This window comes from Cryptomeria japonica, chromosome 7, assembly GCF_030272615.1.
Source record: "Cryptomeria japonica chromosome 7, Sugi_1.0, whole genome shotgun sequence".
Classification (NCBI taxonomy): domain Eukaryota; kingdom Viridiplantae; phylum Streptophyta; class Pinopsida; order Cupressales; family Cupressaceae; genus Cryptomeria; species Cryptomeria japonica.
The window spans coordinates 340,639,601-340,662,043 of NC_081411.1; the positions used below are offsets into that span (position 1 = coordinate 340,639,601).

Below are 22,443 nucleotides of genomic sequence, written 5' to 3' on the forward strand. Positions count from 1 at the left end.
GGAATTTCCAACACAGTGTCAATTTTTCACTTTCTTGGAATTCTATCCCGAAGGAAGGAATTTCCAACACTTAGTCAATTTTTCACTTTTTCCAAGAATTCTATCTTGCAAGAAGGAATTTCTAACACTTAGTCAATTTTTCACTTTTTCCAAGAATTCTATCCTGAAGGAAGGAATTTCCAACACCTAGCCAAATTTCACTTCCTAGGAATTCTATCCCGAAGGAAGGAAGGAATTCTATCCAAATTTCACTTCCTAGGAATTTCCAACACTTAGTCAATTTTTCACTTTCTTGGAATTCTATCCCGAAGGAAGGAATTTCTAACACTTAGTCAATTTTTCACTTTTTCCAAGAATTCTATCATGAAAGAAGGAATTTCCAACACTTAGTCAATTTTTCACTTTTTCCAAGAATTCTATCCTGAAGGAAGGAATTTCCAACACCTAGCCAAATTTCACTTCCTAGGAATTCCATCCTGAAGTCAATTTTTCACTCTTGGAATTCTATCCTGAAGGAAGGAATTTCCAACACTTAGTCAAATTTTCACATCCCTGGAATTCTATCTTGAAGGAAGGAATTCCAACACTTCGTCAATTTTTCACTTTTTCCAAGAATTCTATCCTGAAGGAAGGAATTTCCAACACTTAAACCAAATTTTCACTTCTTCCGAGAGTTCTGTCCCGAAGGAAGGAATTTCCAACACGAATTTCCAACACTTAGTCAATTATTTTTTACTTTCCTACTTTGTAGGATTTTTTTCAAATTTGAGTTCTAGGGTCAAGGAGAGAGAAAATTCTCACTTAGCCAAATCTTAATTTTTTTTTGAAATTTGGATGAATTTGGAATTTTTTTTCTCAATTCATCCTTGACCTCCATTTCCATGCCTTGGAAAATTTTCGCCTTTTGTCTTGGGCATGGAATTCATGTTTTGAAGGAAATTTCACCTTTTTCATGTTTTCCATGGCACCATCATTTGGGTGCCCATCACTCTCCTTGGGCGCCAAATCACCATGAGGAAGGAATTTTGGACTTTAAACATTTTTCCTTGTTGCCTTGGTTGCAGCGCTCCTTCCTTGACTTGGGCGCAAAATGCCTACAGTGGAGGAATTTTGAGTTCTTCAACATTTTCCACGTCTTTCTTCATTTGGCGCCCTTCCTGGGAAATGGGCGCTATTTCACCTTAAGGAGGGAATTTGCATTTGTTTTCACTTTCCATGCCATACCCTTTTCAGCGCCCATGACTTAACTTGGGTGCTATTTTGCCTTGGTGGAGGAATTATTGGTGTGGAGGGAAATTCCTCGACTCCAATACTTTAGCTCCATTTCTCTATGATGGTGGAATTTCGAGATTTTCCAATTTTCCTTGGCCTCCCCATTTTAGCGCTCTTCTCTTGACTAGGGCACCATTTGGGCAGAGCGGTGGAATTTGCAATTTTTTTTAACTTTCCTTGACTCCCTCATTTCAGCGCCCATCACTCTATTTGGGCGCTTTTTCCACTGCATGAAGGAATTTGACTTGCTTCTCTCTAGTCTTAATCAATTTTGAACTTTTTCACGATTAGGATGCCATTTTGGGGAATTGAAGTGATTTCCATGTACCCGACTTAGGAGATTTCCCATGCTTTCCACTTCTAGAATGTGAACCCATACTTAGACAATTTTTTGATCAGTAGCTTGCTTTTTTGAATTTTCCAGATTTAGAAATGTTCAGGAATGCTCAGTCTTCAGTGTCTACTTGCGAGGAACCTACAACAAATAGACTTTCCAAAAACAGAAAGTGTTTCAAAATGTCAAAGTTAGGGCAAAACGGGACACAGAGGCATTAAAAAATAAAAATTACTAAAAATAGTAATTTGATTTTTGGCAAAATTAGACCAATCTGGGAGGCAGTGAAATCCCTAAAAAATAGGAACATTCTAAAAATAGAAAGTTGCTCAGAATTCACTCAAATTTCATGTGCAGGTTCCTTAAAGGGTCTTGATTCCAATGCAACACTCAGTTTTTCAAAAATCCTAAAGGAAAGGCCTCAAATTCAAGTCTGAAAAACCCTAAAATAGACAAAACATGCTCCAGACTTGGCCAAATTTGCTCAAACGAGCTGCAGACTTGATCAAATTGACCCCTAGACATTCGCAAACCCAAAGGATTGACGAGATTGTCGCGAAAAGACCCAACAAACAAAAGCCAAAAGACTGAGAGGGCCTAAAAAGTAGGGGGGTCCCCATTTGCAATGGGGTGATGTGTGAAAACGTCACAACACTATACCATTTGCAAAACCTTTATCTAGTGTCATGCCTTATGAACTACTTATTATAGAACCCGCATAACTCATCCTCTAACAAGTAGGAGGTAATTATCTGTAGTGTGCCTAATGCTATATTAGGATTCAGTCATGTAGTTTACATGTCAAACTCATTGACCTATTGGGATGGGTGTGAAGTACAGATGCTTTGCACTTGTAACCATTCATGCTTATGAGAGCTGGTTTTGTGTGAACCATTCATTATAGAGCCCCTTTAGATCATTCATTGACAATTAGGAGGTATTTTTCAGCAGTGTGGCAATTTATGATTATTTATTAGGGTTCAACTACTTAGTTTCTGAGGCAAACTCATGGACCCATATTTTGTGAGTAGTAGTATACATGAAAGTATCTCTCATAGGTATGAATGGCCCATATAGTACTCACTGCATCTACGTGATGCTGATAGATAGCCAAATATTTGTAAATATTATACCCAGATACTAGTAAACATTATACACAAAAAACATAAATACAGTTGACATAAAACAATCATATAGTATCCATAAATAACCCCCCATTCATCGTCAAAAGTCCTTATAGGATCCTTGAACAATCTCTACAATTCAACAATTCTAAAACTCTATGCACAACTGTTACCATCTTACAATAATGCTATTTTCTCAAATGAGAAGAAAACTTCTTTAAATTTTTTTGAAAATTTCAGTTCACATGTGTTTCTAATTTAGCTGATTGATTCTTTTGCCAAGTGCTGTTGTGACTCATAGCTTCCAGATCCTAATCCATGCCCACTTTTTGTCAAGTCTGAGTCACGGAAGCAGAAGCATTCTCAATGTTATGTTGTGGACTTTCTGTGAGCAAATGTATTATTGGAATGCCTATTTGGTGTTTGTTCTGCTGTATGGAGACATTCTGAACAACTTTGTAGCTTATGATTATTATTTTTTATAAGATAGTTTCTGTACTTAGCTATGGTTGTATGGTAGGGGCTACATTGTTGCTAAATTTGAAGAATTCTTTGAGACTAAGCATTTTCTATTCATGATTTTAAGCTGTTTAAGCGTTTGTGGAACTTTCTTGTTACAGAGTATAGTACTGATGTGCTACCAAGACTTTTCAAGATCAAGTATGATAGTGGATTGTTGGATGAGCACTTGTGCCTTGACACAGCTGAAGAGTATGTCATATTTCTTTTTTAGTAAGAACATTGTTGTCATTTATAAGTGGGTAAATAGTTCTTTCTTATCTCATGTAATTATTATGCAAGTTACTGTTTTTTTAAAATTTTTTTTTGTGAAGCAGTCATATTGAATCATGTCTTGACGTAGTCTCAAAATGTTCTTTGTAATTTTTGATGATAACAGGAGCTACATGGTGTCCCCAGGGAAACATGTGCTGGTGTTTCCACGCGCAGTACATGAATCTGTGTTTCCAGAGCTACGGGTAGGAATCTGTTGATTGTATTCGATTTTATGTTAGTTTCAAGCTTTTCCTTGTATGAGTTGTCGCTGCAAGATTGCTATTATCTTTTTTCTTTTGTTTAGTGTTGTGGGTTAAGTAAAACTGCATGAGTTCAACTACAGAAAACAAGTTGTGAAATCTGTTTGGGAAGCTTCAGTCACTTTGGATGTATTTATTTTCACTTGTCATTATGATCCCTCTTTTAGATTCAACATTGGAGGTGGATTGGCTACTGAGGCTCAACAGCCAGAGTAAACAGTCTTCTGAGGCTCTAAGTAAAGGTTAGGTAGATTTTCTAGGTGGCAAGTAATAGCTAGTTGATGTAGTGATAACCAATAAATGAGGATTTTGCTTTTTATTTTTTGGATACTGTGTCTATTCTTTTTTCCCTTTCACTAGGGTTTACTTGAAATGTCCAAACGAAAAAGGAAATGATATTGTATATGAAAATTAAAATCCAAGCTTGTTTACCTATGGAATATATAAAGTATTAAAGTCTAATAAATCTGATCGGGAGTAGAGTTCTTTATTTCTTGAATGATGCTTTCTCCATATTTCCCATGTAAGCATTTATCGTGGGTCCTTGTAGGAACAAAATATGAGCTGTCATTATTTAGAAGAAAGACTAAGTTACCGGGTACGGTTGTATAGGCCCCTGTATTGCCCAAATACGGTTCTGGTTTGTGGTTCGTATACGGTTACAGTTCGGTTCAGTGACTCTGTTCAGCGAAATTTATCTAATGTTTTGGCCTCCTACTGCTGACATGCCGCAGCCCTAGGTTATTGGGTTCGGCGAATTTTGGCTATGATGTTCGAAATTCGGCGGACTTAAAAAGAAGACCTAAAAAAATTGCTGTATTTCGTCCAGAAATTCGTACGAAGTAGTGCTTAGGGTTTTTTATTAAAATATATTTAAAAATAAGTCTCTAAGTCCAACGTGGTGCATGAGGTTGCAAGTTCAGACATTTCGGGAGAGCTCGGGGTTGCATGAAATTTTGAGATCCCGTTTTGGCTTTTTAACGAAATTCGATGAGATTATTTTCCCGACTTTCTACGCCTCGGGCATTCCTCAATCTGGAGCCTGTGCCTTTTGTTCAACGCTCGAGCCATAAGCATGGGAAATCATTCACTATCGTTCCAAGGCAGCTCTACTAAAACTTAATATATTTGAGGGATAGACGCCGTTATTTTTTTATCTTCAGGAATCATGATTTATAAGATATTTATTATTTGTTGTATGAAACTTAATATATTATAATATAATATAATATATTATTTATATTATAATATAATATAATATAATATATTATTTATATTATATATCATATTATATTGTATAGTATAATATTATATTATATTATATTATGATATATTATTATATAGTATATTTTATATATATATTGATTGTTTTTGTACTAACGAACCCAAACCCCTTTTCAAAATTTTGCCGTACCGACATTCCGGTTCTGTGAACCCGAACCCGAACCGGCAACTTAGAAGAAAGATATTAATACTATATTTGTGTCTACTCTGTTATACAAAGTTACATTATCTGACAACCAATACATGATATTTGTGAACCTTATATTCTCATTGACGATCTCATTTTAGTTGCTTCTATCATTGATTTATTTATTTTGTTTTCTTTGAATGTTAGAGAATGTTATTACTTGTCCAAACAGACCTTTAGCACTGAGATTGGTAAACCTTACAAATTTAAAGTCAACCTTATGGAAGGTTTAACTTGAAATTTCAATGTGACAAAGGACAGATAGCTTGGTTGGTTGAGCACCCAGCCTTTTATTTGGGATGTCTTAGGTTCAAGTCATAGCCAGTCCAATTCGATTGGGGATTAAATACAAATACTGGCTGGTCATGTATAAAATCCTGTAGCTATATAGAGAATATAATCTTCTTTAGTGTCCAAAGAAAATTTTTATTTCTATTTTATTTTTATGTTGAGTGAAAAGTAGAGATTATGATATTTCCATTTCAGGGCAACAGCTTAAAGATGGACATCGATTTCCTTTTCATTGATCTGTCATGTGAAGGTATCAGTAGCAGGAGGAATCAATTTAATACAACCATCAAAACCAACAAGATCAGCAGGATCACCATAAAGACATTATCATTTTGTTCAAATGTATTGTGTGTCAGGTCCTTAAAAATGAGAATTCAATTATCAAGATGATGTTTTAAAATTGCCATTTGGATGTTGTTGACAAGATGACCACACTGACAAGAACTGTCCAAAGTATTGTGCTGCAAACATCAACCTGGCCCAAGTTGAAGAAACAATAGCAATCACCAGGATGGCGGCAAACACAGCACTGTACATCAACTGGGTAATAGAGAAACAAAGGATGGAGGAATTTTGGTTACAAGGCTATGCAAAGTGAAGGAACCAGGCCAAGAGTACCTAAGCAGCCAAGGTCTGCTTTACTTAGACTAGTGGTAACTCATGAATTATAGTGAAGTATGTTTTGCAGACATCGGTGCTTGTTAGAATGACAATCGCTATGCAAAATATTCCAAAATTGCTTGAGGTTTTAGGGGACATTAGTCTACTCCCTTGAACCTAAATGCATACCTTTGATGATCTAGAGTGATAAACATTTCCTCCACATGGGATTTTTTGAGTTTGGCAAGTTGGATAGAGACACTTTGTGGTCACCTCAACTCAAGTTGTGGGGAGCATATGAATATGACACTTCACCCTTGTCAGTATTTGGAACAAAAAATGTGATAATCAACACGTAGGCATTCACTATGGACTTTGTTGTTATATTCTATGCAGATTGGTCTGTGACAACTTTTGTGGTTAAAGAGTTGCAAATTGCAGGTAGCATATCAGTATAATTTTGCTCTCTTGGGCGAGTATGATAAGCAACACCTTTGGCATTATCATGTTTTTCATGGTAACATGTTTCACAGATCAGTTGGCACCTTGATAAGCAACACCTTTTGCATTATCATGTTTTTCATGTTAACATGTTTCACGGTTGACACCTTGAGTGGGCGAGTATGGCTAAGAATTGCCAAAACTGATGATAATTTGTGCATCACATCTAGAGCTATAAATTCATGATAGGTATGAAAGCTCTTCCAGTCAGTGAAGAGGTAACCACCTCTTTTTGAATCTAAATATGTAATCTTAGAGAACACAATCTGATAGAATAATGCCTCCTATTGTTGGAAGAATGTTTTGAGGATGATAGGAGGTATGATCATGGGATATGCACTGGTACTTTGAGGATTATTAAATATCTCTGACCTCTTGCCTCTGCTTCAACATTGATGTGGGTGGACATACAAGGTTGAAAACTCAAGTTCTGGAGTGTCCAATATTTTAACCAAAAGGGGTATTCTGTTTTTTTAAACATGGAAGCAGTATAATGGATTTTATGAGTTAATGGTCGGATAGATTAGTACACCCATATTTTGTCGATTGCACATTGGCACAGGAAATAAGTCATGGATTAGATCAGCCAATTTATATATTAATAGTTATTTTTTTTTTCAAAATTTGAAATAAATTATAGCATGTTCAAATGTGAAGCACTTCGTATAATTTGTTAAATTCAATGGTTGCAAATTCATTTGCATTTTATGGTGACCATCATGCATTGTTGCACTTGGTCTACAAGCTAATAATTCAAGATTATGAGAACATATCACTTCCTCTATTGCAAGAGTTCACATTTAAGATGGAGGGCTGGTTAGGAAAGAGCCTTGTTACAATTGTTATGGATCAGATTAGTTTGCTTGAGGGATGGATGATATTTTCCAAATGGAACATAATTTCACAAAGTAGTGTTCCTTATAGTGTGACTATGTGGTCCAATGACAGTTATGTGGGGGCATGCAACCAATTGAAGGAGAATTAGGAATAAGATGAGCTGTGTGTGATGGAGTAAAATGGGAATAAAATGGGAATTAAGGTAGTTCTTTGATGGAGTATGTTATAGGAGTTCATATGGGGCTTGATGCTACAAGATAGAGAATGTTGTTTCAAATACTTTAGTGGCCACTTTTTTTTAAGATGTGGTTGGTAGCAAACTAGTAAAGCCTAATGGGATATTTCTAGCCAGTGTACCTGTTGTCATTTTATGACACCCTTGGTCCATCAGTAAGAACCGATCAGAGATACGATCCATGGACCAGCGCTGCCCTAATGGATCAAGGAGAAAGCAAAAGAATCATGAAGTGTGAGGTGTTGCCTTGTCCGGAGGAAGTTCCTCCCTTGGCCTTTTCTTCCTTCCCTAGAGCTCCGGAACCCTGAGGTTTTGAAGTTCCTTCTCTTTGCCTTCTCTTGTTTTCCTTCTTCGGAACTCTGGAACCTCGAGGTTCCAAAGTTCCTTCCCTTTGCTGCCTCTCTTTTCTTTTCCTGGAACTCCGAAAACCCGAGTTTCTAAAGTTCCTCTCTCTTCTTCTTCGCTTCCCTAGAGCTCCAAATTCCCGAGGTTCCGAAGTTCCTTTGCTAAGTACCGCCTTTTCCTTGCCTCCTTCTCAGTTCCCCGGAACTTCGGAACCCCAAGGTTCCGAAGTTCCTTTCCCTTGCCTTACTTGGAACTCCGGAACCCCGAGGTTCCGAAGTTCCCTCCTAGCCTTTCTTCCTTTCTTTCTCTGGAACACCGGAACCCCGAGGTTCTAGAGTTCTCTTCCTTTGCTTCCCTTTTTCTTTCCCGGAACTCCGAAACCCCGAGGTTTCGAAGTTCCTTCCTTAGCCCTTTTTTCAGTTCCTTGGAACTCCGGAACCCCGAGGTCCCGAAGTTCCCTGCTGCTCTCTTTTCTCCTTCTTGGAACCTCGAGGTTCCGAAGTTCTTTCCTTGTCTTCCCCACTTCAAGAACCCGAGTTTCCGGAGTCCTCAAACTTCTTTCCGGTTGGCAACACTTCCGGATGGCGTGATCAACACTCAAAGCTTTAAATGCTCCGACAATTTTTGTGACTTGTGCACCTTCTTTTGTAGAGCCACAGGTGTGCATTTAATGTTTTTGGCAGGATCTCCATCAAGAGAGGTGCAGGGCCATGCTTGTTGTAGTGACTTATGTCATGTCTGCATGCTCTGACTTTGGAAGGTCAGTCAATCCACTCTTCTCAGGGTTGCCTTTTCAGGGTATGGCTAGGTTGCTTGCATGTACAGAAGTCAAGTGCATACACTTCCCTGCACTCCTAGACTGACATACAGGGGTCATGATCACTCTTGTAACCTTTTTTCTATATAAAGGGTGTTAAGTCTCATTGTAAAGGGTTCTCTCTCTGATGGCTTGAGCTATTCTATGCTCTCACTTGTCTTGTATTATTCTGTATTTTGCAACTGTAAGCTGGCCATTGGCCTTATAATTAATTGAAATCACCATTCTTGCCTTCTTTCAACTTATGTATGCTGTGTATGTTTCCTTACCTTCATCATAGGTGTGTGTTTTGTGGTTCTTCTCTCATATATGCTGTGTTAAATTTATTTCTGAGTGTGACTTGTGGGAAACCTTCTCCCCTTTTGACATTCAACGAATTCTAACTTCCATACATGCATTGGGGTCACTCATACAACTGAAGTTTGTGCATCTCCTAGGTGTTTCAGTTGATTCTTTGTGGCATTTCGGGTAGGGTGAGAAACAATGTCTTCTTGGTGCATCGCCTCCTTTTGTTTTAAGCATTTCTCTTTTCCCTTTACCTCTGCCAGTTGTTAGGATAGGCTTAGGTGTAAGTTTTGAAGTGTTGAGTTGGTTCAACACTTGCACCTGGATTGAGAAGGAAGACGGCCTTCTCCGGAGATTCAACTCCTTGCGCAAGGTCCCACACTTCGGGGTTGTTTCTATGTTTCACAAGGTTGCTGAGTTGATAGCTCAGCAAGGGTGCAAGCTTTTGTGATAACAGTACCCATTCTTCCTTTAGAAGTTGTTTGAGGTTTAGGAGTTTGGCTTAGTCTCATTGTAGAAACTTGACCAACTCCAGTAATGTGGGTATATTACTAATATAGTGGTGATAACAAAAAAACTGACAATATGGATAAAAGCCAACTGACAATATGGATAAAAGCCACAATAATATTTGACAACTCTACAAGTAATGCTATAAAGTTCTCTATAACAGATGCTTATTAGATTTGGCATACCTCAAACACATTAGGAGTGATGGAAACAGTATTTTTGGTTGATATGATCAGGCACCTAAATATTGTATTCTAAATCTTCTGTTCTTTTTCAGGTCTACTATTTGAGGGTTAATGCGTTGGTGGAAGACACTTATTAAATTCTGAACTTAGTGATTCGATAGTTTTATAGAATTGAGGTTATTGATTGGGTGTTGTAAGAATAAATAAACCTGGACAAACCTAAGAGAGTGGCTTAGGGGCATCACAGACCCAGGAATTGGGATATGCTACCACTAGGATCATGACGGTGGAGTCTAGGACACAATTGTGCTAGGCACTGGCAACAAATTATATATATATATATATGGACTCATCATAAAGTTCCAGGCATTTATTCTTTTGTAGCGTCCAACTTCAGCACTGCTTGTAGCAGGTTGACTTCAATTAATTTCCATTTGCAGTCATTTTGTTATTTAGAGACCAAGTTTGTGTTTTTCAAATCTGTCAAGACCTTAAAATTTGTCGAGTGAAAAGTATAGTTCAAAGACTCTAGCAATTGAGATGCTGTTTTGAAAGCTCTTTGACCTTATTGAATTTAAAGCAATGAGCAATAACAAAAGACATTTAAGAAAAAATGTGAGTCAAATTGTTTCTTTCTTTGAAATATGATAATTTCTTTTAAGTTGCAAGGGATGAGAATTTCTCATACTACCCTGAAAATCTTGCATTATTTATTCTGAGAGTGTTAATTCTGTTTCAAGACGTGCACAATTTTTTTGCACGTCAATAACATGTTTTTAGTAGCATTGAAGATATGTACATATAAAAGGTGCACGCATGTTACAATGGTTATATTTGTTTTGATTCTGGCTCATTTCTGATTCATAATAAGACCCTGATCCTCATGAAAATGTACAGGTGGTGCGCTATGGGAAGCTGAGAGTCACATTTAACAATTTCCAGAAGGTAGTTGATTACATAAATCGAGATGAAGTGTTTCATCTATATATTTAATTTGGATTAATATTGTTTTCTTACTTTTTTCTTTGATTTTCCAACTCGATTGTTCCGATGTGTTTTCTAGATATTGTCCTGGGAATTCTGTACTAAAGTGCATGATGAAGTTGTTCCCCGGAAAAATCTCCTTCAGCAGGTTTTTTTTTAATTGCCATTTCATGATTTTCCTTTTTCTGAGGCAATCTTCCAGTATTTATGTATGCCACAAAACATTGTGGATTAGATATTCTTTTCAATTCAGTTTAAAAACAAGAATGGGTCTAGACAATGAGAAGTTCTCTGTAATGTGAACATAAATGTATTATTTCTTAAAAATTTGTGGCAACCTGAAATGAGTTATTGATCCATAATTACTGGTAAAAATTACTCTATTACACTAATATGAATTCCAACAATTTAAATAACATTATTCAATTTTTCAAACTACTCTAGTGAATTAAAAAAACTCAATAAGAAATTTCAATGACCTAAATTGAGAAAAGAACAGTGATAAAATATGGACAATACACAGCAGATGCTAACGGAGTCCACCCCTTCTTGGGCTATGTCTCCGGGTCCACTTCAAACAAGGAACTAATCCATTAAAAATGATGAGAAATACATCAAAATGGCTTCAATCTGCAAAAGAGTTTATGATGTTCTTCTAGGAAGGCATAGTCGTCTCATGATCTGCAATAATCTCTTCCTGCAATGAACGCTATTTTCTTGTCTCTTTTCCCAATACTGGGCCGTGTCCATTCAAACAGAATATTCTGCCTTTTGCATGAGAGGTTGGGTGGTCAAATCCCACTCACTCCATCAGATAAGACATGCTTTCAATAATATGCAATCCAAATTTCTATACTTAGCATTTGCATGGCTTAGTGGTAAGCTAGACCAAATGTTTTGTAGAAGATCTTGGGTTCAAATACCTCCAAATCTGTTCCACAAACAAATCCACGAACTCCCTTCCATGCGTCCAGCAGGCTTTTTAGAAGGTCAATGTGGCAGCCTCTAGTTGCTCCATGTGCTGCCACATGTCAATATTTCATTATGACATGTATCAACCTCAAATATGCCACATGTCATCTTATCACCATGCAACGTGTCATCCTCATCATGCCATGTGCCATCTTGTGAATGTGCCACATGTCAAACTGTGAGTGTACCACGTGTCAATGCTCCCCTACTTGGCCTTCAACTTCTGAAGGCCATAACTTATGCATACGACATCCATTTGAGCCCATTCAAAATGCGTTGGAAAGCTCTTGACGAGCTTTACGACATGAAGACCTTTCATCAACATTCGACACTATCCATTTGAATTGATTGTGGGAATCCACCTGGTTCAGTTATGTATAATTGAGTGAGGGTGAAAGAAAGCAAAGTTGATTATTGGGAGTAATCTTTACATGTGATGGTCAGTGTTTGCTATAATGGAAGAAGAGGGGGAGATTGATAACTCGATCTATGCACTAATCTAACAATTAAACTGTATTTGCAATGCATATATATTGTTGTTTTAAGTGTAGACTGATTATAATAATACTAAAAATTAAGCAGCTTCTAGTCATCATAACATGCTATATTTGTCATTTACTTACATTCAGTATACTTTCTTATGCATGTATTTATATCAAGTGATGCTTTTGTTTCTATTCTTCAGGCACAACAGTTAACAAAGCTAGTATTGGAGACTGAACATGAGGGTTTTGACACTGATCCAGAAAATTTGAAAGCCCAATGCAATGCGTAAGTAGCAAAGGATTGCTATAATATCTTTTCAATAAAAGAATAACACTGTTTTTTACATTGTACATCTTATAACACTTCTGTTCCATATATTTATTACCATAAAGAAACAACTAATAATATAATGCAATTCACATATCCTTAACCCTTAATTTGTGACAATAATTTGCATCTTTTCCATGAATCTAACAATATGACCATATAAGACCACCTAATTAGAGATAACTTTTTGGCCTTTCTAGATAGTTCTCGAGGTCACCAACATGTAAGACACTGTTTTGGTGTACAGGACACCCCCCACTCCTTGCCCCACCTGCCTTCCCAACTCTCCTTTCCTTAGGGGTTGTTTTTTAATTTATATTATGTGTACATTTTATGACACTTCTGTTCCATATATCTATTACCATAAAGAAACAACTAATAATAGAATGCAATTCATACATCCTTACCCTTAATTTGTGACAATAATTTGCATCTTTTCCATGAATCTAACAATATGACCATATAAGACCATCTAATTAGAGATAACTTTTTGGCCATCCTAGGTAGTTCTCGAGGTCACCAACATGTAAGACACTGTTTTGGTGTATAGGACACCCCCTACTCCTTGCCCCACCTGCCTTCCCAACTCTCCTTTCCTTAGGGGTTGTTTTTTAATGTATATTATTATATATTATTTTATTGTTTGAGTTTGACCTCTTTAGATTTTGACCCCTTTACCAAGCACATAATTAATCCAAGCTATTCAAAACCATCTAAGCTAAAGTGTGAGCGTGTATATATATTTTACAAACTAAATACCTTATGATATTCTATGACTTAAAGATTGGTAGTTGGAAGTTAACAATTAATTGTATAATGGCCTTGTTTGTCTGCAGCAATGGGAAGATCAGTTTGGAATGAGTTTGTTGCTTATTCTTTTTGATTAACAAATTTATCCAAAAGTATTTCTTTCCAGTTATATTTTTCTTTTTTCAACCTTTTTTTGCCATAACTAACAGTTGAGTTCAAGTATTACATTTCAAATTTAATATTTCATCTTGCAAGGTAACATTCTGACTGACTTGATGCTTCATGTTAATTGTCAAAATTTTTCTGTTGTCTTGCCTAATTGTTTTAGAAGTGGGTCACATTTGCATGATATATTAAGTTCCATGATCTTTTTATATATTAGCTTGAAATGGTTGTGTTTATTCTTTCGACAGGTTCACTCTTTGTGCTAAACAATTGAAAGCAAAGTTGGAGGCTCCTAATGTGAATGATCTTGGTTTCTCAAAACGTTATGTCAGATGCTTGCAGGTTTGTTAAATATACCTCCTTTGAGTTTTATGGGTCTGAGGGACCTGTAATGCAAATAGTGGGGGGTACATGTAAAACTATAAGTTATAGCTTTTCAATACTGGCAATATTTTGTGAATCCTATTTTCTTATAAAGTTGATTTATTGCGCTTTCAATCTCATTTTTTTAAATTAGTAACCATGACAATCCTTTATATACTTGAAATATATGAAACCAAGCAATCTGGAATTTTTGGGCTTGACTTGGATTCAAATTACTCTAGCACGTCGGACAATTAAGTTCAGTATTATGTGTAATGGATGAAATCATTAAGGAAAATTGCCCTATTTCTCACTACTGTTTCTCACATCTGATAAATGTTTCCCACTACTGGGCATCGAATAAATGCACCTAATTATTTTTTAGATTTACACTTTGAAGCTTGCTCATACCATCTTCAGATTTACACTTCATCTTGCCCATCGGACTTTGATATATGCTATAATTTCCCAAATTTAGATATTCATCGTATAAGCACTTGGAAAATTAGACATTCATTGCATGAACACATGAAAAATTTGTACAAAATAATACAAAATCAAACATATTCTCTATAATGTATACGATTTGCAGATTTGTTTTAGGCTTTACTTATTACAACTGTAGTCTTGGACGATTTTTTTTTTTAAATAGATGAACTCAGAAAGTACCAAGGTTTGTTGGGGTGCATGTATCTGATTGAAATTGGGGCCCACCCAAAGCACAACTTCACTTGCTATGTGGATTCACACCTGCCCCAATAAACATGCCAATATCATCACTTGGAGTGATCTGTAAACTAGGCTGGAGACTCCATACTATAGTTTCCGAATTACAGATTTAATAAAAAGAATTAAAGTATTGCAGCATACCGCTAAGAAATTGAACGAGGGGGAACTCAAAGTAGCAACACAAGAATGGAAGACACAATGATTTACCCTGGAGAATCCAAATTACAGAAGAGATCTCCAGCATGAGCGAGGAACAATGACCTTTTCATCCATTATTTCCATTCCAATTACAATATTGGGGCTCTTGGCATACAAGAAGTAAAGAAAATATTGTGTTCTTCCCCAGAGATAAATCACTGTTACAATGGTAATGCGTTATTTTATTCAACGAATGAAGATGCACATATAGTAATTACAAAGACGATGTTTCGTAAAGAAACAATCATTCGTTGACGACGAAATTAGAAATAATCTAATCTAAGATTACACTAAAAATACATTATTGACCATTAATAATAAGATATGCGAATATTTTTCTAATGCCCTCCATTAATGGTCAATCTATCAACTACACCAAGTTGCCCCCTAAATTTTACAAACTTAAATGATCTTGGAGACTTGGTGAGCATGTCTACAGTCTGATCCTCAGTTGGAACATACTGCAACTATATCAATCCATCTTTTACAAGCTTGTGGATGAAATGACAATGAAGCTCAATATGCTTGGTCCACTCATGGAAGATTGGATTTTTGGCAAGTTTGAGCACCCCTTGATTGTCACAGAACAGGGCTGAAGGACTTGCCAAATTGCCTCACAAGCTTCTTTAATAGTTCCCTGATATTCTGCTTCGAGCGAGGAAAGAGATATCTCTTGTTGTTTCTTGCTGGTCCATGCGACCACACAAATGTCCAAACTGAAGACATACTCAGATGTAGACTTCCTGTCATCAGCAGGATTTGCCTAATCTGAGTATGTGATACCAATTAGTCTAAGATCTTTGCTTCTGCCATACAAAATGCTAAAGTCAGAAGTGCCCTTCACATATCTCAGCACACGCTTCGTTGCAACCTAGCGTTTAACTTTAGGGGCTGTCATGAAGTGAGAGATGTAGCTCGCAACATAATTGAGGTCAAGTCTAGTGGCGGTGAGGTAGATAAGGCTGCCCACTAGTTGTTTGAACGCTGATTCATTCAACATAGATGAATCCGATTTGGTTGAAAACTTCAACTTTTTCTTCATAGGTTTAGATGTAGGTTTGCAATTGTGCATTCGAAACTTATTGAGAAAACTCTTGGCATACTTCAACTGAGAGATAAAGATATTGCCATCTGTCTGCCAATCTTCAACACCTTACCAGTAATGTAGAAGTCCCAAGTTTGTCATGTCAAAGAACTGGCACAAACTTTGTTTGATTTGCTTGATCAAAAGTGCAGAACTACCAGTAATAATTAAATCATCAACATAGATGACAAGTAGAAGAATATCACCACTAGTGGTTTTGACATACATATTGGAATCGGAAGGACTCTTTTCAAAGCCTTGATCACCGAGGTACTTATTAGGAGCCTATTTCAGGCCATAGAGTGCTTTCACTAGTTTGCATACCTGGTGTTCTTTACCGACAACTTTGAAACCAAGAGACCCACCATTGAGGATTGCACTCTTGACATCCATTTGATGGACTTTCCATCCAAATTGGGTTGAAAAGGCGAGGACAAGCCGAATGGTACTCATTATGGTGGTGGGAGCAAAAGTCTCCTCAAAGTCAATGCCCTCTTTCTGTGAGAACCCTCTAGCAACTAGCTGAGCCTTGTACTTATCAAGGGTTCCATTAGCCTTATACTTGACCTTATACACCCATTTGCAACCACTAGGCTTCTTCCTTGGTGGAAGATCAAATAGGACCCCAATGTTGTACTTCAGAGGACTATGGTGTTTAGCTTCCATAGCCTGTTCCAACACAGGTATACCTTTAGCCTCTGTATATGTTTGAGGCTCATAAAAACTGTGAATGGTGGCCATAAGAGCAAAATTTACTGTATTCTACTGCTTGCTCTTGTTTCTAGACAATCTACACTAAATGAGCTCATCATCATGAAGATCACCTATAGTCTTGGCCCACCATTTAGGCCGGAGATTAGAAGTACCAACATCTGATTTAGGAGGAGCAACTGGACTTGGGATGGCTAGAACAAGTTCATTAGGATGTAGATCAACATTTTCCTGAGGAAATATGGTGGTGCAATAACATGTCTAGGAGACTCCACAACTTCAAAGTTAAGAGTTTGTTGAATCCCTTCCATCAGGTGGACCCAAGGGAAGACAAACACCCAAATCCTTAGCCTTCAAAAGTTGATCCTCAGGGCTCAAAACAAGAGAATAGAGTTGAACAGGCCCTTGTTCTTCATCAAAGATAACATGCTGACTGAATATAAGATGATCAGTGTCTACATCAATGAGTCGATATGTTTTGTGGTTTTCATTGTATCTTGTGAACATGAGTTTTTGGCTCTTGGAATCTAGTTTTGTGTGCTTAGCATCTAGAATCCAAACATATCCTGTAGAGCCAAAGACTTTCAGGTGATTGATTTTGGGCTTCTTGCCAAACCAGGCTTCCTCTAGGGTCTTCTTCTTCATGACCAGTGTGGGAGACCTGTTTAGAAGATAGATAGCAGTGTAGATTGCTTCTACCCAAAATTTATTTGGAACATTTCTATGTTCCAACATAGACTGGGCGATTTTGGTGATTGTGCGGTTGCGCCGCTCAACAACACTGTTCTGCCGAGGGGTGTATGGTGTAGTAAGTTGACGTTTGATGTCATGTTGTGCACAAAAGTTGGAGAAATCAGAAGAACAAAATTTACCCCCATTGTCTGACCTAAGAATACTTATTTGATGATTGGATTCTTTTTTTACTGAGCCCTTAAAGTTCTAAAACATGCTAAACACCTTTGATTTTTGTTTAAGAAAATACACCCACATTTTGCGACTAGAATCATCAACAAATGACAAAAAATACTTGGACCCAACACCTGGAGGAGTGTTCATTGGTCCACAAATATCAACATGAACCAATTGTACTACCTTGGCAGCTTGCCCTGTATCACCATTTGAAAATGGAGTCCGATGCTACTTTCTAGCCTAACAAGCTCCACAAACTCCATCATTTTGAGTTTGAATCTTATGTAAGTCAACAACTAGACCCTCTCGAACTAGTTGAGAGAGATGGTGAATGTTTAGATGCCCATAATCTGATGCCAAAGATTGTTGATGGAAGAACTTTTGGCTGCCATGGCATGCTCTTGAGAATCACTAGTGTCAACAATCTATAAAGACCATGATCCTCAATACCCACAACAAGTGTAGTGTGAGTCTCCCAATCAACAATACTGTTTTTGTGTGAACTGAATACAACATCTAGCCTAGGAAAGTGTCTCATAATCTAACTGACAGAGAGAAGGTTGAGCTCCATGCTTGGAACATAGTATACGTTGAGGAAAATTAAATTCCTCTGACTAGACTGAATGCACATTGCCCTTGCCGACAACTGTATACTCTTCCCCTCCTCCAAAGATCATTGGATCAGTGAAAGGCATGCATTCTGTGAACCAATCCTCGAGAAGCACGTGAATCAATGTACCAAGCAGAGGACTTAACATGATCTGCTGGTCTTTTAGCCATAAAGGTGTAATGTCCCCTACTAGATATAGGCTTGTTTAGTAACTCAAATCGATTTTCTTAATTAGGAGACAATTCCTATCTAAACTTAATAATAGCAATTCTGAATCAGATACTTATCATAATGCTCAATTAATTATTCATAAATTCATAATTTCATAAATCAGAGATAGGGCTTGAAGCTTACCTTATATTTGGAGAGTGGAGACTCAATTAAGATAACCCGCACCAACAAGGAAAGACACACACCTACAAACATAGAGAGGGGGAGAGTATATGGGGCATGCAATGATTGCTTGGGTCCGTCGTCTACCAAGCCCAAGGAATGTTTGCTTCTAACCTCATTCCTATACTTGGCGGCTTGTATTGCTGCCCTTTCAAGTTTTTATACCCTTACACACATCTCCATCTTGGTGAGATTGGCGTGGGAGGAGTAACTGGTTCCTTGACTCCATGGGTTCTTATGACCACATGTGATCCTCTCGTCACCACTGGAATACTCTCCCATCCTTTTCACACATGATGGTCTTAACAAACACAGTTTCTAATGAATTACTTTATGCTGATTGTATAATGCCTACTGTAAGAGTTAATGAATTTTCGGTACAGCAGTGACTTTGATATAAACTGACAATACAGATTTTCTGGCTTTCCATAATATTTTTTGTGCAGTCTCTAATGTAATTCAATATCATCAAAGACTGATAGGAAACCCTCTATAATCATGACGTATGTAATACAAGGGATATGTTGACTTACCAATCGATAATAATAGATGGCTGACCTTCAACGGTGATTGCTGATTGTTTCCTATTACTGGCAATAGTCTCTACGTTCTTCTCTCTCTCTCTCTCTATATGTAGTATGACTGCCATACATATTGCAGTCTATATTAATATTACCATTAAATTCTGCATAAAAACATTATCAGGTGTCACATATTAAGTACATCCTCATGCATACCGCCAAGAACAAGGATGTTACTGCCTGTAACCTAGCAACAGTTCTGATCTGATTTGATTGATGGTGCTGCCCCCTGATGCTTTGATCCCTTTCCTTGTATCTCTCAATGTGAAGGAAAAGTCACACCTCTTTATCATGTGTGCCCTTTGGCCAGAGACACAACCTTTCGTGATCTGCACTTATTTAAATCAGATCTCCACTTCTGATTCTCAATTTATCCTCCTCTCAAATGAGGTTCTCTTCTCCCTTTTATATCTCATATTTGAAGGAATCGAGAAGCTGTGATCGACAATTTAATAAGCATCACAGCTTCTCGATTCCGCTCATCAAATTTGTCCCGATCTAAACCCATCGTTGTAGGATGTTAAAATATTTGATGTTGTTAAACAATAGAGTGAGAGCTCTATATAAAGAATTTACAAGAGACGATGTTTCTAAAATAAACATTCGTAGACTGAAGCTGAAAATAGAAACTAACTGAAGATGACTAAAATGAGTAAGATGACTATTAAAGAAACATTACAATATTCTAATACCCTCCCTTAATGGTCATCGTTCTAACTACCCAAAGAAAAACAAAGAATGCTGCCCCCTTCTCAGAACGTTCTGTGACATGGGCTTGCCACTAACCTGTCATTGAGATGAGCTTGCCACTAACCCTGTCATTGAGATGAGCTTGCCACCAGCCCTCCCAGATTCTGTAGAACTTTTGGATAACACAAATCGTCCACAAACTTTTGCAAATGGGCATTGACGCCCAAAAGCAGATTGCAAGAAGCCACGATTTTTGAGGAAAAAATCGCCAAACCCAGAAACTGCAGTTTACAAAGCTTTTTTTTTTTTTGGAAAAAATGGTAAAAATCCTAAGACAAGAACACCTGTACTCATGATTTTTGAGGATAAAATTAGGGAAAACCTAACACGTTTTTTGAGGCAAATTAGGCAAAACCCTTAACAACAATTTTTGAGGAGAAAATTATATACCTTACAGAATGCTTTTTAAGGTAAAAAATTATAAACCAAAAAGAATAATTTGTTTAGGATAAAATTACTAAAACCCTCCTAGAATTTTTTAAGGGAAAAAATTATTAAAACTCTCCCAGAATTTTTTAAGGGAAAAAATTATTAAAACCCATCAGAACATCTCCAAGCGATCAAACAAAGAGGCAGATTGTGTGCCCTAGTCGCATTGTTGCAGGGAGATGAAGACATCGAACAAGGCCTAAGCCCTAGATTGTAGGTACAAAGGATTTGGAATCCTAGGTCGTAGGATGCAGAATACAAATGCGGGTTGTAGATCTGAAACACCACAGTCGCAAACAAAAACCAGAAATCGTTGGTTAACGATCTTCAAACGCAGCACCCAAACTGCCCACGAACACAGGTCAATGAAACTACAAAAATTTCGAATTATAGCTCCAAAAGAGCCCACAAAATTCTACAGAGATTTCAACAAAGCCTCCAATGATTTATAAAAAATCGAAAAACAAAGTTCTGGAAAAAATTCCAGATAAGAAGAGGTTATGAATTTTTTTCTCAAAAAAATTGCCAAATTTTATGAAATCCTATTGGCTTGCTCTGATAACATGTTAAAATATTTGATGTTATTAAATAATAGAGCGAGAGCTCTATATAAAGAATTTACAAGAGAATGTTTCTAAAAGAAACAATCATAGACTGAAGCTGAAAATAGAAACTAACTAAAGATGACTAAAATGACTAAGATGACCATTAAAGAAACATTACAATATTCTAATATAGGACGTGTAGACTTGCCTAGAACAATCCGGTGAAGGCATCGATACTAAAAAATGTCATTATCCGTTGCTTTTAGGTGTTGTAGTTGCGGCTGTTGAACTTATGACTGCCTTCCGCTTTCAGTTGTTGTAGCTGCGGCTGTTGAACTTATGAAGGCCATCCTTTACCCTTTTCGAGACACGAAAAACAAGGTGCACCCAAGATTTGATGGGCTGGTAAAATTAATTCACAAACTGACACAAACCTCGAGGCACAAAATCCACTGCCTATAACTGCAAAAATTGATTTTGATAAAAGAAGGGTTGCAAAAATTTTATTGAGTACCCCAAATTCTTTGCAAACCCCTAGTGTGCAAGAAAATCACAGAATTTTTAGAACTCCTGCCAAAAAAAAAGAAGAATAGGTTTATGAAACCCTAGTTGACCAACACTCAAAACTCATCCATAGAGAAAACGTGAACAAAGTAGTGAGGCCATGCAAAAAAAAAAATGTTCACGTGATGCACAAAAGTCTTGCGGGAAGAAGCAAGCTCCTGATGCAGATTGCAGGTGGAAGACACCAGTTGAGGCTCAGATAAATCTGTCGTAGTGATAAAATATGTGAAATTACGTCGCCACACAAACTTTAAACCCATTGTGAGAAAACCAGAGAAGATAGAATCTGTTGCGGGAGCAGTCAAAATGACACCCTGTCGTACGAGCAGAAACGAACCAGAGGAGGAGAATGACGATGCGAGCAGAGAAAGCATGCACAAAAGAAATACGAACTAAAAAATTGTGGTTTTCAGAAACGCGAGCGCAAAAAACTCCACGATCTTACACCAAAAACCTTCGGCAAATTCTTTTAGTAGGCTCGAAAAAATCTTCACAAAAACTTTGTAAAAACTTTTCACTAAAATTCGCTTTGGAAATTTTAGGATTATAATTTTGTTTTTATTCCTGCACCAATACAATATAACAGTGGTAATTGCATTATTTTATTCAACGAATGAAGGTGCACATATAGCAATTACAAAGATGGTGTTTCGTAAAGAAACAATCGTTCACTCAGAACGAAATTAGAAAGAATCTAATCTAACTAAGATTACACTTAAAATACATTATTGACCATTAATAATAAGATATGCAAATATTATTCTAATAATCACAAGGTCTTACATTTTCTCCAGTGATTTTTTTAGTGGCTAATATTAGCCAATTGGCTATTTTTTGAAATTTGGGAATCAAAATTTGGCTAATAGTTCAAGTTTTAAGGTGACATTAATTGCCACATTTTTACAAAATTTTATTTGTCTTATTTAAATCGTCAGAGAATTTATTTTATTGTTTTTTAAAGTCGAATTCACCACAATATTTGACATATAATTGGATTGCCAGATTCTAAATTAATTCCGCCAATAATATATCATAATTATTAGTTATTTTGG

General features: G+C 36.9%; 1 protein-coding gene across 4 annotated transcripts in view; it reads left to right on the forward strand.

Moving 5' to 3' along the window:
• The window catches only part of LOC131039089 (transcriptional corepressor SEUSS), a 67,856-nt gene that overhangs the window by 39,622 nt on the left and 5,791 nt on the right, over positions 1–22,443 (forward strand). For all 4 annotated transcript variants that reach the window (XM_057971736.2, XM_057971739.2, XM_057971738.2 and 1 more), the window contains exons 6-11: positions 3,351–3,441; positions 3,629–3,707; positions 10,739–10,786; positions 10,905–10,973; positions 12,483–12,568; positions 13,774–13,867. In XM_057971736.2, the coding sequence (XP_057827719.2) occupies positions 3,351–3,441; positions 3,629–3,707; positions 10,739–10,786; positions 10,905–10,973; positions 12,483–12,568; positions 13,774–13,867 (467 nt within the window). The remainder of the gene's footprint in view (positions 1–3,350; positions 3,442–3,628; positions 3,708–10,738; positions 10,787–10,904; positions 10,974–12,482; positions 12,569–13,773; positions 13,868–22,443) is intronic.